The following is a 22,416-nucleotide window of genomic DNA, read 5'->3' on the forward strand; positions in this document are numbered from 1 at the left end:
TCGTTTTCAAATATTTTGGCCAAAGAGCTTTTTCGTTTATCATAAAAAAATTTGTTATTTCTGCCAGAGACCATACAACACTCACTCTTCAACCTACCCACAGTTTTAACCTAAACTCATTTCGTGGCTTTAACAAAGTAAATTTTGCTCCGTTACTCTTTCTAAACCTAATAAACCAGATATGCGGGTTCAACCAAGTTGTATTAGAAGTAGACTGTCGTTTAGATAGTACTATAGCTGTTCACACCGAAAAACGGCTGCATACTAAACGGAATATGTTGTAATATGTCTAAATGGTATGCTGCGCGTATGAAAGAAAAACTGTCTATTTCATTGAAGTCGCGCGTATAAAATGTCACCGTTATAGTAAAAGCAACTTATTAGCTTTGTGCTCTTCAATTATAACTTGTAGGTATATGCCATTACTTCTACGCGCGTTTAGTTTTTTTTTACATTATTTGCTTCATTCCTGGTCGTAGAAATGCCTATTTCATGACGATTCAGTTCAGCAGTAGATAAACAATGTTTAAATGAAAAGTACAGAATGCCTTTGTGCAAATTCTGCCGGTTACGGCTGAAGTCAAGAGTTTGTACACTTGTGTCTATGTCTATGCACCAGTTTTTAAACTTAGTAATTGTTTCCTGAAATTTTATTTCTTCTGCTTTCAGGGAAACACTTTATCTCATCGATACTTTTTTGTTTACGGAGGCATGCAGCAGTTTTTTTTGTTTCTTTTTTTTGTTAAAAAAAAATCGATAGAGTACATACAATAATTGACCAACAAAGTCTGGGTTTACAAAAGCGCGCGAAACGTTTTTTTTTTGTTGTTTAAATTAATATCGGATTGTCATTTAATTGCTACTTGTGATAAGATTTTCATCCGTTTGCAAGTTTCGTTCTTTTCAGATATAAACCATCACAAATCGTTAATAAGAGTCTCGATGGGGATATGTAAGGTTTACGTGATGGGCGGCGTATTTATTATCGCTCGCGGAAAACGGTAGCACTCTAATCCCTTTAATCCCCAGCAGTGTCGCCTCGTCATGCAAGTATTTATGACAGACGAAATTAGATACTAAAATTCATTTTGGGGTTACTATTAGGCGAATCCGACTTTCTGCGTGTCCAGCTTCGCTAGCTATACCTCTAATACGATTAAGTAGAGTAGGAACATACGTGTAATATTAACAGCAAATGACAGGGCGGGGTGCAGAAACGTTCACTAAAATTATGTTAGGACTTCGTCGGAGACGGAACAGCAATCAGAGATCGCAAAGGATACCATAAGTAGCCATAGTTCTAGTTCAGAAAGCTTGGCTGCCAGAAAGGTCTGACATGCTTGTCACCGATAACCTGATAAGATAAAAACGTATAGTTGCCGACAACAGATTTATAATTTATTGATTAGTAAGCAAATAAAATGTTGCATAGACTTAGTGGAGATTTAATTGAAAAGTTTCAAGTTTCTTTTCGAACAAAACTCTCAGTTAATTTGACCAACTCAATCAAGCATTTTTATTATTCCAGAACACGTTTTTGCTTTTGCGGGTATAATTTTGCTTAACCATCTCAAAAGCATTCTAAATAATGAACATTTCTCCGTATATAATGCATTCATATTCGGCGCTTATTTTCGCCCTCGCAATAATAAGTAGAAATTTGCCGACATGTAAAGGTTTCCAAGGTATGTCTCCTGGCTATGAAAAATTGTGTTTGTGTAGAGTAGATCTGTAGAAACACTGATGATGCTGTCAGCAAACCACAGATTGCGGTGGCTTGTGTACTTTTTCACTTATTATGTTCTTGTTTTTTATGTCAAAGGTTTGGTTGAACGAAGACAAGAACTACCTGAATGCGGAACCATACTAGAAACTATCAGGCAAATCCTTAAACCCTTGATGATTTCTTTTGCAAACAAAACATGCATGCAGTAATTTTTCTATCTATCCTGACAGACTAGATTGCGGATACGGCGGAATTACTCCGAACGAGTGCACCAAAGCGGGATGCTGTTTTTTGCCAACCGATTCCAGTGGTATTCCCTGGTGTTTTTATCGTAATGAAACTGCAATCATCCATCGCACCACCACCCAACCATCACCAGTTACTACGATGGCTTCAATGAAAAATCAAACACCAGATTGGTTGAAAAAGTTAATAGGTATTACAAAGGAGCTTAGAAATCAAGATATGTACCCAACTACGATTCCAACAACAACCGAATCTACAGATCTAAGCATGTGAGTTAGACTAAAATGCATTTAAAAATAAACTTTAAAGAAAAAAAGGCGTAAAAGAGTTTCGTGTTTTGAATAAGTTAAGTTTTAGCTCAAGTTCTTGTACCGTATATTTATCATTTGGAAGATGCCTGCGTGTGGAATCGTACTCCACTTTCAGTTTTTATTTTACAGTCTTACTATTCTGATTGAAGACGAACTTATGTGTCAGAAAACAAACCGGCTATACGATACGTTAAGAGGTATGCTTTTTTGATTTTGCAGTAACATATATAGGCGTAGAGTTGTAGCATTTCACAAACATTTTTGAAACAATTTCTTTTTTAAATCTTGTGTGATTAAAATCTATTGTTCTTGTTATTATTTTAGACGCCAGAGGAGAAAGCACTTGCTCTACTGACTTAGATGAAAGAGTCCCTTGCGTGAAAGGAAAACTAAAAAAAGAGAAAGGTCAAAGTGAATGCTCTGCGTGTGTTAAGGTACAGCAATTATAGCATTGTGTAGTTTTTTTATTTTCTTAAAGAGCTGCTTTATTACATGTGACATTATTGTGCGCAATTATTCACTTTTTTAAAGTTTTAACCAGGAACTCACATTATAGCTCAGTTGCTGTTATGACCCCATGATAAAGAAAAACGGTGGAAATATTGCCCCACACTGTTACAAAGAAAGAAAACTGGTTAAAACAACTACATCTACTACAATAGGTATGTATGGGTTGCTGCTCACCTATTTACAGTTGTATACTTTGTGTTGGTTAACAATAGCCTATTAGTTTGCCTTGCGTTGTTTTCAGAAACTTCACCAATTTCTATACTTGTATTTTTATGTATTAATTGCAGAAGTCACGACTACTACCCCCCCAGATAAAATCTGGTCGGGCATCAATCCAGCATTTCAACCAGGACAAAAACCCGGTCTCAGTCTTAACATTTCCACGGGTTTATCAACTCTTTTGAAGAACTTTCTTTCCAACCGACCTGGCACTCAGCAACAGGTTTCCAGTGGAAGCATTTTCGGAACATCCCTTCCCAGTGGATCTCTCCTGGGAACTGGAGGAAATACCAACATCTTCAGTAGTTTATCGTCCCTTAGAAGACCTACTTCAGGAGGGTCGTCTTCATTGGCATCATCAGATATCATTTCTCAAGTTAGTAGTGGCACACAAACAAATCCTCTGAGCATTCTGTCCCTTTTACAAAAACCAAAGGCCGGAGAAACTCAAAAAACCTCGTCGACTTCAAATGCTGTCTTGGCTTTGTGGAACAAACTTAAAAACTCAACTTCTATTTCAAATTTGTTAAGCTTCTCGTCTTTGTTAAAGCCCTCCACCGGTCTTGCAGGCGGCTCTTCGTCGGCTAGCTTGTTGCCCAGTACCACTCTTCCTACCAGCAGTACCGGTTCGTTTTTGTCCAATTTACTATCAGGACAAAGCACAACGAATTCTGCGCTGATGAATTTGCTTTTGGGAAATAACAAGCAAACTTCATTTGGTGGAAACAGCCTAGGAACTTCCGCCTTGCTCTCTCTTATAAACAAGCCATCTAGTGGACAAACTAGTTCAGGAAGTGGTTCTACTCTGTCAAATCTTTTGTCCTCATACGGCCAATCTTCGACCAGTGGATCGACTTCCAGTGTTTCCAGTATTTTGAATTACTTGAACAATAGAAACAAGCCCAATGTTACAACCCACAACACAACTTTCAAAAACCAACTTTCGAACAATTTTCTACAAAATAAATTTGGTACGTCCGGGTCCAATTCTGGCCTAAATTCCTTGTTTACCAATCTAATATTGGGTAGTAAAGTAGGCGCTTCGACTAACCAGCCTTCGACGGTAAAAAATATCTCCAATGCTGAAGTTCCCAAGCAACCTAGCGGTATCTCTCTTACATTTGAAACCGCCCAGTACCCATTGCCACGAACCACGTGCTACCCCAGTAAGAAATTTTTTTATTGTAAGTGTAACAGAGCTAACACGTCAGTTTGATTTCAGTGATGATGATGTCGATCGTTTTTCTTTTTCTGAAATTTAGAAAACGAATGCGGTCAAAGAGCTACTGATGGTAACCTCACACACAGAATTGTTGGTAAGCGGTAGACGTATGAAACGAACATTTTCCTCATAAACAAACACGCACCGGTGTATATTAAAACGTCTTGATATACCCGATACAAGAAAAACATGCTATAGGTTGATTGGTCGTCCTTAAATTTAACTCATTTCCTCTCGCTCTTATGCAGGCGGACAATGGGCAGGCGCTATAGAATATTGGCCTTGGACCGCCTCATTGAGACGAGCTTTCAGCGATGACGACCGGTTTATCCATATTTGCGGAGCCACTCTCATTGCCAGACAGTGGTTCATCACAGCCGGCCACTGTTTTATGGCTTACAAGAGCCGGGGGAAAAAACTGCTTGGAGAGAAAGAGTGAGTATAGCCTATAGAGTATAGACCTTAAAAGATACGATACAGCATATAGTCATAAAATCATACCTTTCTCCTTTAACCATTATTGGCAAAAAGTTAACCTAGAAAATGTTGAGTGGAGTCCTTGTACCCAGGGAATTTAAATCGGTTTATTCACTTCATCTTGGAAAGTATTATCGTGACGTTGGTCAGGCATCGATGAGAGTTTTTGAACTGGACTCTTTCTATCCTCATCCTGATTATGATTTTAAGACTCTTTCTAATGACTTTGCCGTAGCAAAATTAAAGGTGGTTTTTATATTTATTTTGTACGTTGTTTTATTTACGTTTGTGCTCCAAACGTTCCTTATTTTTCTTGTCTCCACTTCTTCCAAAGGAACCGGTGGCTCGGTATTCCAATTACATCCAACCGGCATGTTTGCCTGGAAAACGAGATTTCCTTTACACTGGCGAAGCCTGTTGGATAACTGGCTGGGGTGATACATTACGTAAGCTGATTGTTTCATCACAATGTCTTTATTTCCTTCATTTTTTTCTCTTCAATACTTAACTGGATTTTGTTTAGACGTTGGTGGTCAGGACCAGTCTAAACTAAAGGAGCTGAGTCTTCCTCTCATATCCACAGAGAGTTGCAAAAAGACTTGGCCGGAACATTTCCACGACTCCTGGATCTGCACTGCTGCCGCGTACTTGGAAGATGCGTGCGCCGTAAGTGAAGTTAGCTCATGAAACACTAGAAGTAAAGGGTATAAGTAAACCTGTTGCTTAATAAGCAATCTGCTGAAATGGATCAAAATGAGCATAACACGCTTGTTAGTGATTGCTTTACGTCCTATATGGCTTAGCTTTACTTTTCGTAAGTATGTATTGCTTATAGTTATTAATGAATTATTGAAAAGTCGGTTGTAAACGTTTGCTGTATCTCTGCAGGGCGATTCCGGTGGTCCACTTGTCATGCAAAATAGCGAGGGAAGATGGGAGTTAATTGGTGTGGCAATCGCCGGAACCCGGAGCTGCTCAACGGACAAGAATGACATCAAACCAGGCATTTATGCTAAAGTTGCTTACTACAGAGACTTCATTGACTCTGTAACCAAAGGCGCTTGTGACGAACCACCGCGAGGTGCATAGCCTAGGCAACTGAAAGTGGTTTGCCCTCAAAGTATGTAATGGTTAAACTTGCATTTGTTGGAAGTTCAATTAACTTTGTCGCCGTCCTACTCATTCGTTGGAGATTATACTTCACTGCTGTTATCTTATGTTTCACGCTACACCGCAAGGTGTTCAATAGTGAAAGATTTAGTGCACGGGAATTAAACCCAATAATCTTGACATTGTGCTTTAAATGTTTTTCATATTGCTCTTTTCAATGTTTGCTTCGATTATTATCTTACTTTTTTCTATTTTTATACCGCTGTAAAGCTAAACTGTGAGCCATGCAGCATAACTAGCTTCCATTTAATTACGAAACGAAATGTTCTGCTGTGTCCTTAGCGGTTATTTGGTGTATGTTTTCTGTATTTTTTTTATTGACGGAATAAATATTTGCATTAGGCCAACATGGCCTGTCTGTTAAATCTTTGTGCGTGATTACTGGATATTAAAGAAAAAAGTTACATTGTTTGGTGAAGTGGTCCCGCTCAGTCACGTTTTTCCTTTGTTATGCCATGAAAGCCACTGTGGTAAGGTTTTGACAAAGTAAAGTTATTGCTTCTACTAGGTGCACTGTAGTAACTACGCTATGCCTTTCTTGAACAAACGCCTTAGGGCCAACGACACCAAATTGCCCATAACAAGTTAAACTAATGTTGGCACATAGATTATTTTCATGAAATTAGGAACCTTAAACAGTTTTTATCTAAACTGTTGCAAACAAATATTAGTGAAAATCTTCGAAAAATCTTTGCTGCACAAGAGAAAGCGAATGCCTTTAGATTAGACAGTTTCTCACAGAAGAACTACATCACAACAAAGCGTTGTGCGTTTTATTTCTTTCAGAAAATGATCTAATCTTTAACTTTTAATGATATAACTATTAGTACAGTATGATACTGCAAATGGTTCTCCTTAAAACAAGTCGAATGGTGGTTAATACAAGAACCAAAATTTTGAGGTTTCAAAAAATGCAAAAATAAAAAATAGTGAAAGTTTCATAATATATGGTTACAAACTTCATCACAAGGCACACTAAAAAAGTGTATAAGTCAGAACGAACGATCTCATAACATCGAGGCAATGTAACGGTACTATAGCCTATAGGTTAATTGACTGCTAAATGTTAATCAATAGAAAAAAGAAAAATGTTTAAAAGAAGGAAGTCCAAAAAAGGGCAAAAGTTTAAATTACCAAAGTAGATATTTTTGGACAGATTCAGTGTTGCACTATTCTCTTCCAAAATACCTTCCCAAAAAGATTTAAAACAGTGTTGCCATGAGCCGCCGCCATGAACACTTTGAATCATGAACAAAAATAGAGAGAGAACAAAAATTACGATCTTTGCTTTCCTCGCGACTTTGATCTAGTCGGAGTAGAAAGTCTCTTTTTGCTGCTCCCGTTCCGCTTGCTTGATGCAGTTGGTGAGGAGGAGGAGCCATCCGTCTTATCAATTGATGACTTTGTCTCCGTGGCCCTCCGGCTGGATTTCTCCTTCCTGTCACGATAAGATTTCCTTGTTCGACTCTCCGAACGCGATGGGGGTGCATCACGACTGGTTAATCGCGCTACGAAGAAGAATACTTTCAAAGAAATTGTGAAACATTTTGAGTCATGTAACGGGAAAAAGATACCGTTAATAATAAGTTATTTGTGATTTCCTGTCTACGGTAGTTATTTCTATATATGTTAACAACGTTGTTTAAGCTAATCTTACAGTGATACGTTGAAACCAAATTACAAATGAAAATACAAAAGGAATATTTTACCTGTAAACTTGGCAGTTACTATATCATCATTTTTCAGCAAAGGCACGTACGAAATTTCGTCCAAGTTGCTAAAACTCGAGGCCAAGCTGTTTGACAAAATATCGCTGTTGCCGTTGTTTCGTTTGACTTGTATAAGAACCAAGCTTTCCCGATCAACGTTTAAAATTTGATTGGCGTATTTTATGTCGCCCTGGGTTATGTTCTTCAAATTTCCAAACTCGTCCGAAAGTTCAACTTCCACTTTAAAATGCAAATTTAGATTTGTATTTGTGACATAAGTTATAATATCTATGTTTTCTTATTCTTATCTTTATCGTTATTGCAAGGTTATGTAACACTTTTGTCTGTGAGTTTTACGCTTTCAGCACACACTTTTGATAAATATAATGAATGATCTTATATAGGTTTGCCCGTCGATCGATCGATACCGGTGTATCTTCTAGCACCATTAATCAAATGGCTACTATTGTCCGTAATATACACCTATTGATCTAACAGCGTTGAGATCGAAGTATTTTAAATAAAATAGCGATGTGTTATTATTGCTTTGTATTCAGGTTTTATTCTGTTGACTTACTTTCCTGCGGGAATTGACATCTTGTTTTTATATTTTCCAACAGCAATCTGGTCTGACAATTTGGATTGACTAGAAGTTGCTTGTTATCTGTAATCACAATAGCACATAAAAAGCACATAATCGTCACACTGTAGGGCTTTTAATTGCTGTAACATTACGGCTGCTATTTTGTATCAGTCATTAAGAAGGATACTTTTGGATATCAAGTTTCAAATACCGTGTGCGCGAATACCATTGTTATAATGGAGGCGCTCCGTGTAAAATTGTTGACATGACAGTAGGTAAGAGACATGACATGACAAATGACAATAGACAAAGCAGTCAGCAAGCTTAACCATTTTAAACACTTACTCTATTGCTGACGATTCTGAATACCTATTTATTTTAATCGATATTTCTAATTTAAGTACAGTACTGAATAAGTTAGTAGTTACAAAGTGCGTTTAACAAACTAAAAATTTTAATACCTCCGTAATTGACTGTAACAAATGTCATTTCTTGCTACTTGCGATATTGCGATGCTTTCTTTTCTATTTTCAGGTGTTTAAGATCACATAAAGGTTTTCTCAAATCACATGTATAAAACAAACCTATTCTCTCTTTTGTTTAACCTAAACACGGATTAATATATTGCACTTAAAATAAGGCTGGTATACAGTAGATATTTGCTGTGTTAACAAGACTTCTTGTATGTTTCCACCGAATCTTCAATGATAGCAAGTGGAAGATTAGCTTCTGAATATGTCTTCGTACTTCAGTTGTTTGCCTACTAGTCATATGTGATTAACCGCTGACTGCAGAATAGCAGTATTGCAATTAGCCTATCTCACCAAAGTTTGAGAAGTTTGATAACATTGCCAAGAAAATTAATTGCTCCTGTTCATCACTGCTAGCAAGACGCGTGTAATCTACACCGGGCTACCAGAAGGTCTTATTTAACCGATAAAACTTTCTGTTAGGCTTTTTGTTGCCTGAAGTCAGACAGGTGAATAGGTAAACAATGACGTTGGAGAGTTGATAACCAGGGTTCTGACAGTAACGCTACTTTGTTTCATTTACATTGCCAACAAAAGTAGGGTATTGTCGGCGAACAACAATACAAGGTCTCCCTCGGCAAACAGCCAATATTAAATGTTTTCATCTATTAACGTCGAATCCGCCATTTAAGTAAAGACAATGTCGTCCAAATAACGTGTCATAAATCATAGGGTACGGCTCACGTTTCAGAAACTTTAATGGGTTTTGATTTATTTTATTTACACCTTTACCTCGCTCATGCAATAATTGATTAGCAGTACCATGACCCACCTTTATTTAATCAGCGGACAACTTATTAACCAGTTAACGAAAACTCCTCGGTAAAAGACTGTTTCCTGCCTATCCGTTAAACCACTTGTCTTGATTTACTTTTTAGTGAAATGCTCGAAGCTTTAACCTGTTAACTTTACGGTCACATCAGTACTTGGCACATTGTGAAATTTGTCCTCTTGAGCGCCTTCGAAAGTTTGTGTAACAATCAGTGGAGTATGCTTGAGCCGTGACGTCAGAAATACAAACAGTAGCTTCCAAGTAACAAAAGGTGGCGTCTTCAGAAGGAAAAGTTCTATTCGTGTTGTTACGCGAAAGAAAAACTTTTCACAGATTTAATCCTATAAGAGTATAAGACAACAGGATTGCGTGTCAAACGTCGGATTATTAAACTTTTTTCGCATTATGCCCAGCAATGGCGTTTGTTTTTGAAATAGTAATAGGAAATTTTAAATTGACGGAAAATTAATTTGGAAATAAATAATATTTATTTATTTTGATTTAGTGACTAAATTTGCATGAATTTTGGTAATGTAGTACATCGCACGTGGTATCACGTCTAAATGATCTGTATAAGAATATAAATTTTGTCACAACAAAATATCGTATGGTACTCAAAAAACAAAAAATTAAGCTAAAAACAACAGAACATTTTTTTTTGATAAAGGTTAAAAATCTGATAGATTTATTTTGTTATATTGTGAAATAGCAGCCAAACTGTAAACACTGAGATCATATTGCGTTGGCGGTATAACAACATGCAACAATTGCGCTCTTGCGCACCCTTCCGGTTATATTTTAAGGTAGAAAACTGACGCTTTGCGACGTTAAAATGTCGTTATCCTTTATAAAGTAATATTCATTCACCGAGATGAAGCAAGAACACCACCTTAATAATTAAGCCTTTATGGTAAATAAAGTTTTACTTCAATGGAATGCACAATTTTATCTTTTTGTACCTTCATTAGATGCGAAAAATACTAAGAATTGTTTTTAAAGGGCAACTAAATATAATGAAGTCAAGAATAATACACGAAAATTATTTATGCTGACAATTCACTATGGTATTTACAGTACTTTAGTCAAAATGTAGTTACGTAGTATAAACACTTAAACAAGTCTTGTACGTAAATTTTCCAAGTCATGACTGCTAAAGTACTTCGAAGGTACATTATTTGCTGTTTATTGAACTAGAATACTAGATCATGAACTTAAATCGGCTTACGAAAAAGATTTACAACGTCATAAAGAAAGCCATTGCAACTTTTAACTCCCAGCTTATTGTATTGTTTTGTTTATTAGTTTGATGTTGAATATTATTGCTGTTTGAATTTGTTTGCAAAGGCACCACGCCCGAAGTAAAATATTTACGCGCTAAAAGATTTTCAGTTCTTTTTATACAAACATTTTTGGAGATCAGGCAAATTCTCAATTTTTAATTACAGGTTATTTGTTACATTTTTCCAATGCTTAAAAATAGCTAATGGTAATTGAGTAAACACGCTAATAGTAGGTTTTGTGATGAAGCTGCTCATTGAAGCTGCTTGTGTAGCTATATTCATTCAGCAGCCTTTAACAGAAAGCAAAAAGAATATGGTATTAATTTAATATGAAAGTTCGAAAGCTGAAAAAGGCAACGATTTTCAGACACTGTTGAACAAAACAAAGGAAACGAAGTCTAATACAAACAAGTTAGTCTAAGTTTTTTGCTATATGTTGGTTAACAAAAGTTACGTAATATTGAAATAAACTTTCCCTTAATTACAAAGGTGGGGCGTGGCAATCTTGTAAGCTTTTTTGACCTAAAAAGCAAATAATTCAATACTTCCTATATCAGCCTATTAGGTAAGAATCCAAGAAAAAGAGTGCAAACAAAAAAGGAAGTCAAAAGTGACAGCGAAATAAGCAAAGGAATCTTGCGGCGAGTTTCTGGATTTGGAAGTACTGTTTTTATTCCACGGTCGACCACAGAGAAAAGTTTCGCTAGGCTATTTCCTTATTCATGAAATAATTAAAGGTTCTGAAAAAGCCGGGTCATGGTTGACTGGTTTCCGTGTCGACAACAGCCTGCTGGTCTGTTTTCATTTTTGTCGTACCTGCTGTGCGTGATGGCAGTAACCTAACCGCTATTGCCCAGGATGAGCACGCTATGATTGTCAAGCAACGTGTTGTTAGGCAGCATTTCGGTTAAGTCGCATTGCAAAAATGTTTCCTTTGTATTGTTTATTTGTTTTCGTTATCATACGGCGTAAGACAAAGGTAAAGTGAAAAGTGTTTTAGCAGATCTGTAGAAAAATCCGCAGACAACACGCTGTCCCATTAGGCCCGCTGTTGGAAGACGTCAACTTTGACATTCATGTCTCAGCAGTTCATGTAATGTTACTCGTTAAATAGGTTAACAATAACAATCTGTGCATAATGATGAGTTAGGTGAATGATTTAAGGCCTCTTTTGGCAAATTTAGCGGGTTGTCGTCTTTCAGGAAAATAGGATATTATAGCGAATTGAGCAAAACTAGAAATATTTAAGAGCTGACCGTAACTGAAAAGTTGTTTTATGGGTTTGGTTGCTGGAGCCACAATAAGCCTACACTCGCCGAAAAACAACAAACAGCTTACTGAGAATTTAAGTCATGGATTGCCGTTTGTTGCTGTTGGCAGTTAAGTTGGATCAATTGTATTCATAAGTCCGAGCTTTATATGTTGGGCCCATTAAAAGAATTCACTGAACGTTGTCTTTCAACCCCAGGCGGTCAGCCCTTTCGGGACAACCCGCGCTAACGTCAACAGTTTTTACACAAAGAATTACCTGTCCTTAGATTAATAAATCGTAGCTTGGTTTACGTTTTCGATTTGTTTGATTTGTGCAGTTTTGATCTCTACATGGCCTCAGTATCGCTACGCGTCTATTAATGACTTTCTTGTAAGAGCGAAGAAAAGAAGTTTACTAACATTGAATTCTTTAAACAAACTTTTTCATGGACACGTCGTTAGTTGTGGTTTTTTGTAGTGGTAATATTGAGCTCGGCACTGTTTAGGGATATTAAGCCTCTTGCTCTGCCCGTTCTCCTAGCTGCGATTGGTTGGTTGGTGTTTTAGACGTTTTACGGCTACGTGTAGTTGCACAAAAAAGCCAGATAAGAATTGTTATTATGTTTCAAAGGCAATGAGTAGACAGCTTCAGCAGGGATATCGCATCCATCCTAAAAGCAGATTGGGAGTTGAAATATTGATACGAAGTAATGAAATAGTATTTCAGTACACCACAGGCACGTATCCCGCAATTTTATCATGATTTCGCTATAATAAAAGAACGCACGGGCGGGTGGGCGACATGGATACACGTCATTATATCGCGTTTCGGTAACGATTTGAGGATTACGCTTTTCCGTTATTGTCTTCGCTGACAATGCTAATTGTTTTGACATACGTTATTGTGTCGTGTGCCTTTAGGAAAGTATAGCCACTGGGAGTCGTTTTGATATAAATGTACTGGCAGCTTTGTATAAGCGCTGGTTTAGTATCTACCGATCTACAGGCTGCTGTGCGTGAAACCCAAGTTGTATTTTGTAAAATACATTGTTATCAGGAATTACTTTCTATCGTTGTGTTCTGTTTTTTTTTAGAATCACTTTGTGGGCATAGTTATCATGGTGTTTGGCAGGTCTTTTGAAATTGGAATTATTTTTTTCAGTTTACTGCTATCAGCAACACACGGTAAGTGTTATTCATACAAAATCTATTCCGAGCAACACATTAACTGTTTAGAACTAACAGAACGTGATTTTTTTTGCTTTAGCTTGCGACGTTTGTGCATTTTTGAATTAGTCACAATTGTGTGCTGCGTATGACGATTTCGTAATGGTACAAAACGAACACTACACGTTGATGCAAAACTGGCATAACAACTAACAAGCCACGTCAATTTTCGAAATGTTAACAATGATATGCTCTGTCAAAATTTCACATTTGCATCTAAAACATGATTTATGAATCTGACCGTTGGTTTTCCCAAGTTAGGTTTTCCGTTAAATTTACTTTTTAGAGACGCAAATTTTTCACCACGTTGTAAATTTAACACGTGCTGGATTGACAAGATAAAAACAGCAGGGTTAATGTATAAAAACTTGTGAAGGTCTGATTTCCGAAAGGTTTTTGTAGTTGTTCCATGTATTTGTAAACACGTTGACAGTTATAATCCGCACTCTATTTTCTTTATTAAGCGTTAGACCCAAACAAACCAAAAGCAACTTTATTTGTTTGTGATTAAACATTTTGCAAATATTTTACAGAAACTTACACTGAAGACAAGCTTTTTAAACAGAAAAGCATGGATGACCTTGAGGCGGAGTTTTCTGAGTGCACATGTAAGCACAAACTTTTGTTTCAGTTTTACAAGCTTACAAATACTTCCAGTAATAAACATCGTCGTCTACATTGACACGAATGTGACAAATGACGTGCTGTAACTCGTTTTCACCGTGTTACTTTTATTATTGCGTTAGCCTACTTATGAATCATTAGAAATTCATGAAAGATTACTGGTTTTATTGATACGCCTTCTATTGCTTATTTTCTATCTACTTACTTTGCCTTTGCGTTGCCTAAACAGTGAACTAGGTGTGTTTTTACGTCACGACTTTCATGTTTTACCTTTGCCGGTTAACTTTAACTTCGTTTGTTATTTACATCTCTTTATAGGCCGAAGCTACCTATCGATGATGTAATTATACGTAGACGGTTAAACAGATCGCCTTTTAAACGGCTTTTATTATCTTAAGGAGCTTTAGCAAATCAAAGTTTAAATCCATCACAATTAGAACTGGTCTACCGTGTATGTTTTTTGTTTGGAAAAGCAGTTGACCTGCAAAAGCTAACACGATATAAGTACTTTGGAATGTTAGGTAACTCTGGGTGGTAGACGACTCGCTTTTGGTGGAAAGGTAAAAGTTTCAGGATAAATAGTGTTTGCCATTTCAATAACAGGGTCTCAGTGGCCAGCGCATGCTTTTTAGAAATGTTTTCAACTTTTTTTCTGTTTGCGGTCACCTAATAGAGAACGGAAAAAGACTTTTAATTTCTGAAATCCGCAACACTTAATGAAAAAAAAACAACAAACTCGGAATGGACAATGTTTTTCTACCCATCATGTACAAGTGTGTAGTATCGGTTTAAATGTTTTCAAAATTGATGTTCAGCCAAGTACAGCAGTTTAACACGCTTGACTTGATTTATTCCCTGAAGCGCACCTGTGCCCAGAAGATAAACTTGATTCATGTCTAACACGAGGTCACCTTGCTGTATGGCCTTGATAAGAAGTGGAATAAGCTGCGTTTTCTTTATTTCTCGAAACGGGCACAGCACAACTAAGATATGTTTTGCACCGACCTTTATATTTCTACGAATTGTATTTCAGGGTTTTTGTTAAAAGTACATGAATGAATCTTGTTACGTATCGACTTGGCTACGAGTCTTCTGTTTCATTACCGGTTTTCAAATCTCCCTATACCAACATCTATTTCGAATGTACTATATAACTAAACCATGCCCGGGATTAAGCTGTACTTATTGCAATCCGTTTTTCATTTGTATATCTTAATAAAATTTGGATTGTAGTTTCATTCATAATCCCATTGTACTTGTATGGGTGTTTTATCCTCCACTAAAGTTGAACCCACGCATAAATTAACCATACACACTCCATATATCCCATAATAACTATCTGTGACGTTAATATCGGGTGCACTTAAGGTCAAATCACTGCATGCCCCACGCAGTTTTAACAAATTTGTGCGGCTTTACGTTTGCGTGGGAAGTAAACTAGCCCACATTACGTAAAAATTAATGGAGACTAAAAGTGGTCCGTTAAATTTACGTCCGCCAATTTGTGTCTCAGCCATAGGCGTTTATTTCGTTTTCGTACCTCATAAAACGAAAGCAACCTTTTAACTCTGCGTTTCATTGGCGTTGGCAAAGTACGTTTTGCTCATTTAGGCTAACAACTATTTTTTTGTATAGTTGGTAAAATGGATTTTTACCGAACTATTTGTTTAATGTGTTTGTCTGAAAAGGCACCATTAAAAACTACTTGGAGAGTTGAGAACTTAAAAATGATCTTAATTTAGAATTTTACTGATAAAGCTCATAATATTTGAACTTCGGCCACGCAAGAATACGTTTATGTAAATACGACAAATAACTCAATATACACTCACTTTATAGAAGAAAATTTGGGTTAAAGCTTTTAACTACTTAGTGTTTAGTTTGATTAATTTTGACACAGATTTTGTATAGCGGTATATGTTTCCTACAGAGTTTCTTAATTTCTCAAAACATGAACTTTTTTCAAACCAAATTTTACTGAGCGACGGTCGAATTAACTGTTTGCATTAAGGAAAACCACAGAATTCAACTATACTGCTAAGTTTTAAATCTAGTCATACAATTTCATACGTGTTGCTTGTAATACCAGCCCAGCAAATAATCGACGATTCATTTAACTACAGTACTGTAAAAGAAAGGTATCGTTACTTTGAATGGACCCAATGCAAGATTATCTTTTTGATACAAGAGTTTGCTGTCCGAAATAGTCCTATACAGTTTTCCATAAACTGTAAACGTTTTTAATAGAAAAGATTGTATTAGGCTTTTACACATACATAAAATACAAGTCAGTTTTGACTGATAGGCATAATGCGTCAGATTTTCTAATATGAGGATGTTGAACAAGTTTTTGTTACGTGGTATGAACCTCCCGGTGTCAAACAAAAATCGAGTTTTGTACTGTGTTGTAGTTCTTATTGTCACCGAGACCTCATTATCAATACATATATTCTTTCCCATGACGGTTGTAATTACGCCATTATCATTTGATTACATGACTTGTCGTACACAATTACATGTGCTATGTTGTTCTTCAGGCGATTGGAGTCAGTGGATGAACAACGACGACTATAGTCCCTTTACCGGGGATAACAACACTTTCACAAACCTGAGGCGAATCTACAGCTTCTGTTCATTCCCCACAGCCATTGAATGCAGGTCAGAAGTCATTGTTGTGTACAGCGCGTGAGAAACAATTCCTCAGGAACGGTATAAACAATAACAAGCTTATCGGTTATTTGAGGTAGATAAATACTCATACGATTTTCAAAATCAGTTTATACCCTAATCGGCTGTTCTTGCTTTTTGTCAAAAGTTTTGCAATAACATGGCGTTATTACTTATGAAGACTGCTGAAATGTTTAAACGAAAGTGCTTACGCTACTGTAGATCAGAAAACTATCCCCGTGGTGGTCTTAATGCAAAACTTGTTTGCTCATGTAAATTCACTGACTTGTACAAAATAAGATTTGTTGTACTTTCATTTTTGCGTTGAGACTCTAAGTGCATTGAAGTGGGTAGTGATTGATTTATTGAGACGTAAGTATAACTTTAACCTGGCAACCGCAAGCCTATATGTAAACGGCATGCTACTGGGAGCTAGACTGTGACTCAATGCATTACCCAACAGTTGATAAAAATCAGGGCGAAAATTTAATGATGTGGAACAGAATGTTGCCCCCATAGACATACATAGACTTACGTTTACATACGCTTAGCTGTAATCCAGACAGTGATGTTGTCAAGCGTTTCAGTTTACATTTGTCCGCATGCTTCATGCGACATGGAGATCGGTTTTGAAACAAAATAACCTTGATGTTTACGGTACAGTTAAGGTTGCTGTAAGTTAAGTTAAATCCTACACCTCATCTTTGAAAACCAACGTCGAATAAATAAATCTGACAATTTTACCCATGTTGAGTGACTTGAAGTAAAAGAGTCATTTGTGAAGCTTTCGCTTGGCACCGCTCCATTAATGCCATCACCACTATTACTTGTACATTAATGCAGAGACGCGTGGAATCCTGATATACCATTTGCCTTGATTCAACAAGACAGAGTTTTATGTGATCCCTCGGAAGGTCTGTTATGTGATACCGAAAATCTTCAAAAGCGACCGGAAAACTCACGGCGTAACCTTTACTGCCACGATTATGAGCTACGAGTCTGGTGCTGTGATTGCCCAGAGGTAAAACTGTTAAGATACCAATTCTATTTTTTTTCATATGAATACTCTTACTCATATAAAGTTTCTTCAGTACTGGATTTTTGTTTCATTTTATAAACGTGAACTTCATTTTACAAACATGAGAGTCGGTAATATGGTAGCCGTCTCCAAATTCTACCGCAAAAGTGTGTGGTAGGTTAAAAACCAAGAGGTTGTACTTGTACACTGTACTTGCTCGTTTTGTAATTTTAACAGAATACTGTAAAATAACTTATATTGCCATCTCCTCGTGTTAACCATGATGAAATAGTCACTGGTCGCCTCAGGCTTAGATTCACTGGTAATCAGTCATTCCGATAACGACCTTGACGTAACGATGCGTCAAACTGTCTTCTGTCTGTATCCTTAATAGGCATCGATTTAAAGCCACCGACCTAAACATGTCGTTTGGTCATAGACGCATTGTACTTTGTGGTTGAATATAAAAGTTGAAGACCTTTAAAACACGTTTTTGACGTTATCCTCAACCCTTAAACGCGGTCATGTTTTTTTTCGGAGCAGAAATTTGTTATAATGCAGGCAGTTTTGATCATGAGATATTTGTTGTTAGACAACAACACCACCAACCACGACCATGGAGCAAACGTCAGAGTATAGCAACCTCTCGTATAGCGACAGTGTGCCACCTGCTGACTTATTGCACAACAACACAGATGACACACAAGTCGTGAAAAGTGAGAGATACGGCTTAATTTTTTTGTTATGAAAGTGTTTTGTTGATATTTAGTGCACTTTTGGGTATTTGAATAATAAAAATTCCTTTGAAATCGCACTGAGGTTCAACCTTGCTCAGAATTGCTGTATTTTTAGGTACTCTATTTTTAATTTTCCATGTTTGCTCTTAAATAGAAAATTTAGATTACGTTCTTCCATTGTCAATCATCGCCGTAATAATCCTCGGCGCGGTCATCCTATTTGTGCTCATCGTGTGTATAATACTGAACGCTAGAGGACGAAAGAGATCTAAATATTCTCATGATTATATGGAGGTCAGGGAAAACAAAAGCGTGCGTAAACGTATAGATGCGTTTATAATTTTCTTGTACTAGTGAAATAAAGTAAGAAATGTCGATTGGCAAAGCTTTGCAGTTATTGCCTTAATTATATGAAAAAAATCGTTTACTTTATTTACTTTTGTCTAAAAAAAGTTCAAAATACTGAATGACCTGATGTATCACTGCAGGGAGCAACATACACACAACGGCCGGTTTCTTTTACGGATTTTGACCGGAGGGGCAGCAGCGATTCTTCTTCCTCCCTGTCTGTTTCCTCCAGCGGAGTCAGCTCCCCAAGTTCCAAGCTCACTCAGCTTGAAAGGGGTAAGCTCCAGTTTGTACCCACAGATCACGGAGCCGATCCGGATGTCATTCCGATCCCGATACATGCGGCGGATGCGATCGATCACATCCCAGAACAGCGCCGCTGGCTCCCGGATGAATATGAACGCAGTCTTGAAAAGCAAGGAGCAAAGGACGTGAAGAAGTCCATTTTTACGCGTTCTTTCCCGCCAGCTAATAAGGGCATTCAATTTGTGGATAGCGCCTGTGTTAGTGCTGACGCTAATTAACGATTGCTTTCCACTCAATGCCAATGAGTTAATTTTTAAAATTTCCTGAAAAGCTTATCTATCATAAGGCTACAAAAGTATTGGACAGTGGTAAAACTTCAAGTCCGACGGTTTCCAACTTCCACGTCAGACTTCCTCGGGATTTGTGCGTTGTGTCTTGTCTAATACAAGCCGGTTACTTGTATTTTGAAACTTTGCAGACACATAACGCACGTAGCAGGTCCATGACTTACATAAAACCGTTTAACCCGCATCAGGCTTGTGCTTTGTGTAAATTTAAATTGCGTTTTCTTAAGCTGTCATGTCGTTTTAAAAACTGTCTCTTTTAATTTCCGCTTTAATTCGCAAATGCCTTTCTAATATCTGTTCGCTTCGGTGATTTCCAACAGCAAGCAAGCACTTTGCATTATTTTTGTATTGCGTGGTTCGAAATCGTGCGATTTTTTATACTTCCCAAATTCCGCTTCTTTCCTTGCAAACCCGCTTGTTTTGCGTCGTCGATTTATTAAATCAACTCCTTTGTACTGTAATAACCTTGGTCAGTATTTTGTCCCCGTGATAAAAACGGTGTAGTATCGGAGACAAGCTAAAAGTATTGAGTAAAGTTATGTATTTTTGAACAACTTTGAACAAAAAGCTTCAATATTTAAAATTATACAAGTTTCCAAAAAAAAACGTTATCGAGGATAGAAGCTTGCTTTCACGGAGGAATATATACAGCAAAATTCGCCTATATAGACACCTCAAGGAGATGAAGAAAAAGTGTCGATACAGACGAATCAATATAAATTGTTCCTAAATTCCGGTTTTAGTTTAATGTAAGGGTAAATGTGTACTCTAATCAGCACTGCCGCTTAATTTTATGTTTTCGCGTACACTACGGCAAAGAACAACACAAACAAGATCGTGAAAAATAATAATGGTAGTTGTATTTACACGTAATACCCACGCAGACGGTGCTGATGCGGAGCAATATGGCGTTACTACAGTAAGGTACAGTGCAGTATTTACTTCCTTGCAAAAACGATACGTAAAATACGATAGCGTCATTAAGTCGTAAGTGGGATTACGTCCCGGAGTGAAAAAAAGAGCTGCAACTGTCAATATAAACAAACAAAAAGCTTTGTGGGATCAAAAAAGGTGTCGATGTAGGCAAACTCGAATGTACGTAAAAAATAGGAATTTCCCCGGGACCAACGAAAAAGTGTCGATATAGGCAAATTCTACCGCATATATCTTCCCGGGTAAGATTAAACAAGCACTAGCCTAATACGATTCCCGTATGTGTTATTCGTCAGCTTATAAAACCTCCAAAAGGTTTTCTTGTCATTTTGTTTGGAGCCACTTCACGAGCTGCCTTCCCTCATCGGTTCGCGTTTCCGGCTCGCAAACTAATATGCACTGTAAATGAAATATGGTAGTTACCGAATTAATCTTAGTTGTTTTATCAGTGAATGCAAAAGCAACAATGTCCAAAATTGAAAAATGCAAATTTGTAGCAAATCACGAACAAACTAACAACCAATGATTGGCAGTGGTTAATCTCTCTGTGACCTATTGCCTAGTTGGAAATACAAGTTAAGATCAGTCCAGGGTTGTCCATGGGAAATGTCCCATGGGATGGGATGGGATGGAACAGCACGAATTGCAATTCCCATGGGACATGGGAACCAGTACAGAGGTTATTGTTTGAAGCCATTTTGTGGGTGAAATCGATTTTAATTTAATATATCTATCCGAAAATGTAAATCTAAAAAATAATATCTGCCTGGAAATGTCATAGCTTCATTCTAACCTGCCAATTTTAAATGGGATGGGACATTGGGATGGGATGGGACAGAAAAAAATGTCCCATGGACAAGCCTAAGATCACCATTAAGTTACTTCGGTTTATCATGTGGTGTTCCATTTTTCAGATCTTACGTTTGATAAAAAGCGCTGAATATTAAATTCGAAATATTTACGTAATTCGTATCAAGTGTTGAAGAAAGTCATAGAATATAAGTCAGCTAGACAGCTAATATAGCACTCTCTACATAGTGTATATAAATGTCATACAGGAAACATCAATACCGAATATAAATTAATCGAATTTATTTTTCATCTTTTCACTAAAACCCAATCAAAATAACAATGGTTCTTTATACACGTGGGTCATATACATACGTACGAGACATGTGCAACTGCACACTAACTTGATTCAAATGTTTCCACGAAAAAACAATTATTAGATCAGTATAATTTCGACCAGTTCATACGTTCCAGCTTGAGTTCAAGCCACTTTAAACCGTCTTATCAGCGAACTTAACTTGGCCCATATTTATTGAATGCAGTTTGAATAAACAAAAAGAAACGGCATCGACATATTACTCAGTGCAAGCAATAATAAACTGAAATTAAAAATAGCCTTTTTCAGAGAATGTATGCCTTCATTATAAATGCATCATCATTCATCAATAAATGTCAATATGGTCCCGACTAAGTTTTGTAACTTTAAGCGTTTGCGTGTACACGATTTTAAAACTTTTTTATCAAAATTAGATTTGCTTATCCATTAAAATTAAATTTGTAGGATCATTAAGCAATGCTGGCATTTGACTTTTTAGGCATATAAGCAACTGCGGGTGCCCTTTGACTGAAAACAAACATTTTCCCCATTCTACTGCTGTATCGATAAAACTTAAACAGACATCTTATAACTCCTGTTTTTAAGACCAGGTTTACATTTGACAGCAAAGCCTTGTTTAAGCCCCAGGCATTTACAACCTATAGTTAGACAACAGTCATTAGATAGAAAGCCTTTGCACGCTCGGTGAAGAAAATCAAGAGAAAAAGCAGCAAAGGGTGATTTCCAAAGGTTAATGAATTATATTCGCGTTCGTTTGGCTTGTATCTAATATCAAACTGATAGCCTGACGAATTTAGTCAGAATACACAGTCAACTGACAGTAGTTATGCCAAAATCATGCTAGAGTAAGGTCCAAAATTAGCAACATTTTAAAGCCGTTATGTCATGCCGTTTAGGTAGAACGTTGTTTTACGTCACCGAATAACGATTTTCATACTTTTGAGATCAGATACGATAAATAAAAATTTAAAATGATTGTATGGAATCAAACTATGGATTTCAGTAGCCTACAGCACTATAGTTTAAGTTCTTCTGTTATTAGGTACGGTATATATGCACTGTATATATACATTAATTGCATTGAATGAAAATCTTATGGCAGTAACCTGTAATTTCATAGTTTACGTTTCGTTATTT

General features: G+C 36.9%; 3 protein-coding genes across 4 annotated transcripts; 2 read left to right on the forward strand and 1 right to left on the reverse strand.

Annotated features, from left to right (window-relative positions):
* The first annotated feature begins 403 nt into the window (after window positions 1-403).
* Window positions 404-6,246, forward strand: LOC143445484 (uncharacterized). The gene is made up of 13 exons (XM_076944620.1): window positions 404-1,685; window positions 1,823-1,880; window positions 1,957-2,241; window positions 2,413-2,480; window positions 2,608-2,717; window positions 2,840-2,945; window positions 3,081-4,178; window positions 4,275-4,328; window positions 4,483-4,669; window positions 4,804-4,957; window positions 5,046-5,157; window positions 5,235-5,377; window positions 5,600-6,246. The coding sequence occupies exons 1-13, from the start codon at window positions 1,589-1,591 to the stop codon at window positions 5,798-5,800; spliced, it is 2,673 nt and encodes an 890-aa protein (XP_076800735.1). The 5' UTR covers window positions 404-1,588; the 3' UTR covers window positions 5,801-6,246.
* Window positions 6,247-6,602: 356 nt separating this feature from the next.
* On the reverse strand, window positions 6,603-8,795 carry LOC143445504 (uncharacterized protein CXorf65-like). Its single transcript, XM_076944650.1, has 4 exons — window positions 8,635-8,795; window positions 8,168-8,254; window positions 7,591-7,830; window positions 6,603-7,389 (listed from the first exon to the last, which is right to left on the reverse strand). The coding sequence occupies exons 1-4, from the start codon at window positions 8,660-8,662 to the stop codon at window positions 7,157-7,159; spliced, it is 588 nt and encodes a 195-aa protein (XP_076800765.1). The 5' UTR covers window positions 8,663-8,795; the 3' UTR covers window positions 6,603-7,156.
* A 4,239-nt stretch (window positions 8,796-13,034) lies between these two features.
* LOC143445498 (uncharacterized) lies at window positions 13,035-19,684 on the forward strand. 2 transcript variants are annotated; one of them, XM_076944640.1, is made up of 7 exons: window positions 13,035-13,191; window positions 13,767-13,841; window positions 16,395-16,515; window positions 17,368-17,545; window positions 18,135-18,258; window positions 18,434-18,591; window positions 18,768-19,684. In XM_076944640.1, exons 1-7 carry the CDS (start codon window positions 13,125-13,127, stop codon window positions 19,149-19,151), a joined length of 1,107 nt encoding a protein of 368 aa, XP_076800755.1. In that variant the 5' UTR covers window positions 13,035-13,124; the 3' UTR covers window positions 19,152-19,684. The 2 variants fall into 2 exon arrangements, with proteins under 2 accessions (XP_076800755.1, XP_076800756.1); XM_076944641.1 differs by having other exon boundaries at window positions 18,434-18,573.
* The last annotated feature ends 2,732 nt before the right edge of the window (window positions 19,685-22,416 follow it).

Source organism: Clavelina lepadiformis, chromosome 2 (assembly GCF_947623445.1).
Source record: "Clavelina lepadiformis chromosome 2, kaClaLepa1.1, whole genome shotgun sequence".
Lineage (NCBI taxonomy): Eukaryota > Metazoa > Chordata > Ascidiacea > Aplousobranchia > Clavelinidae > Clavelina > Clavelina lepadiformis.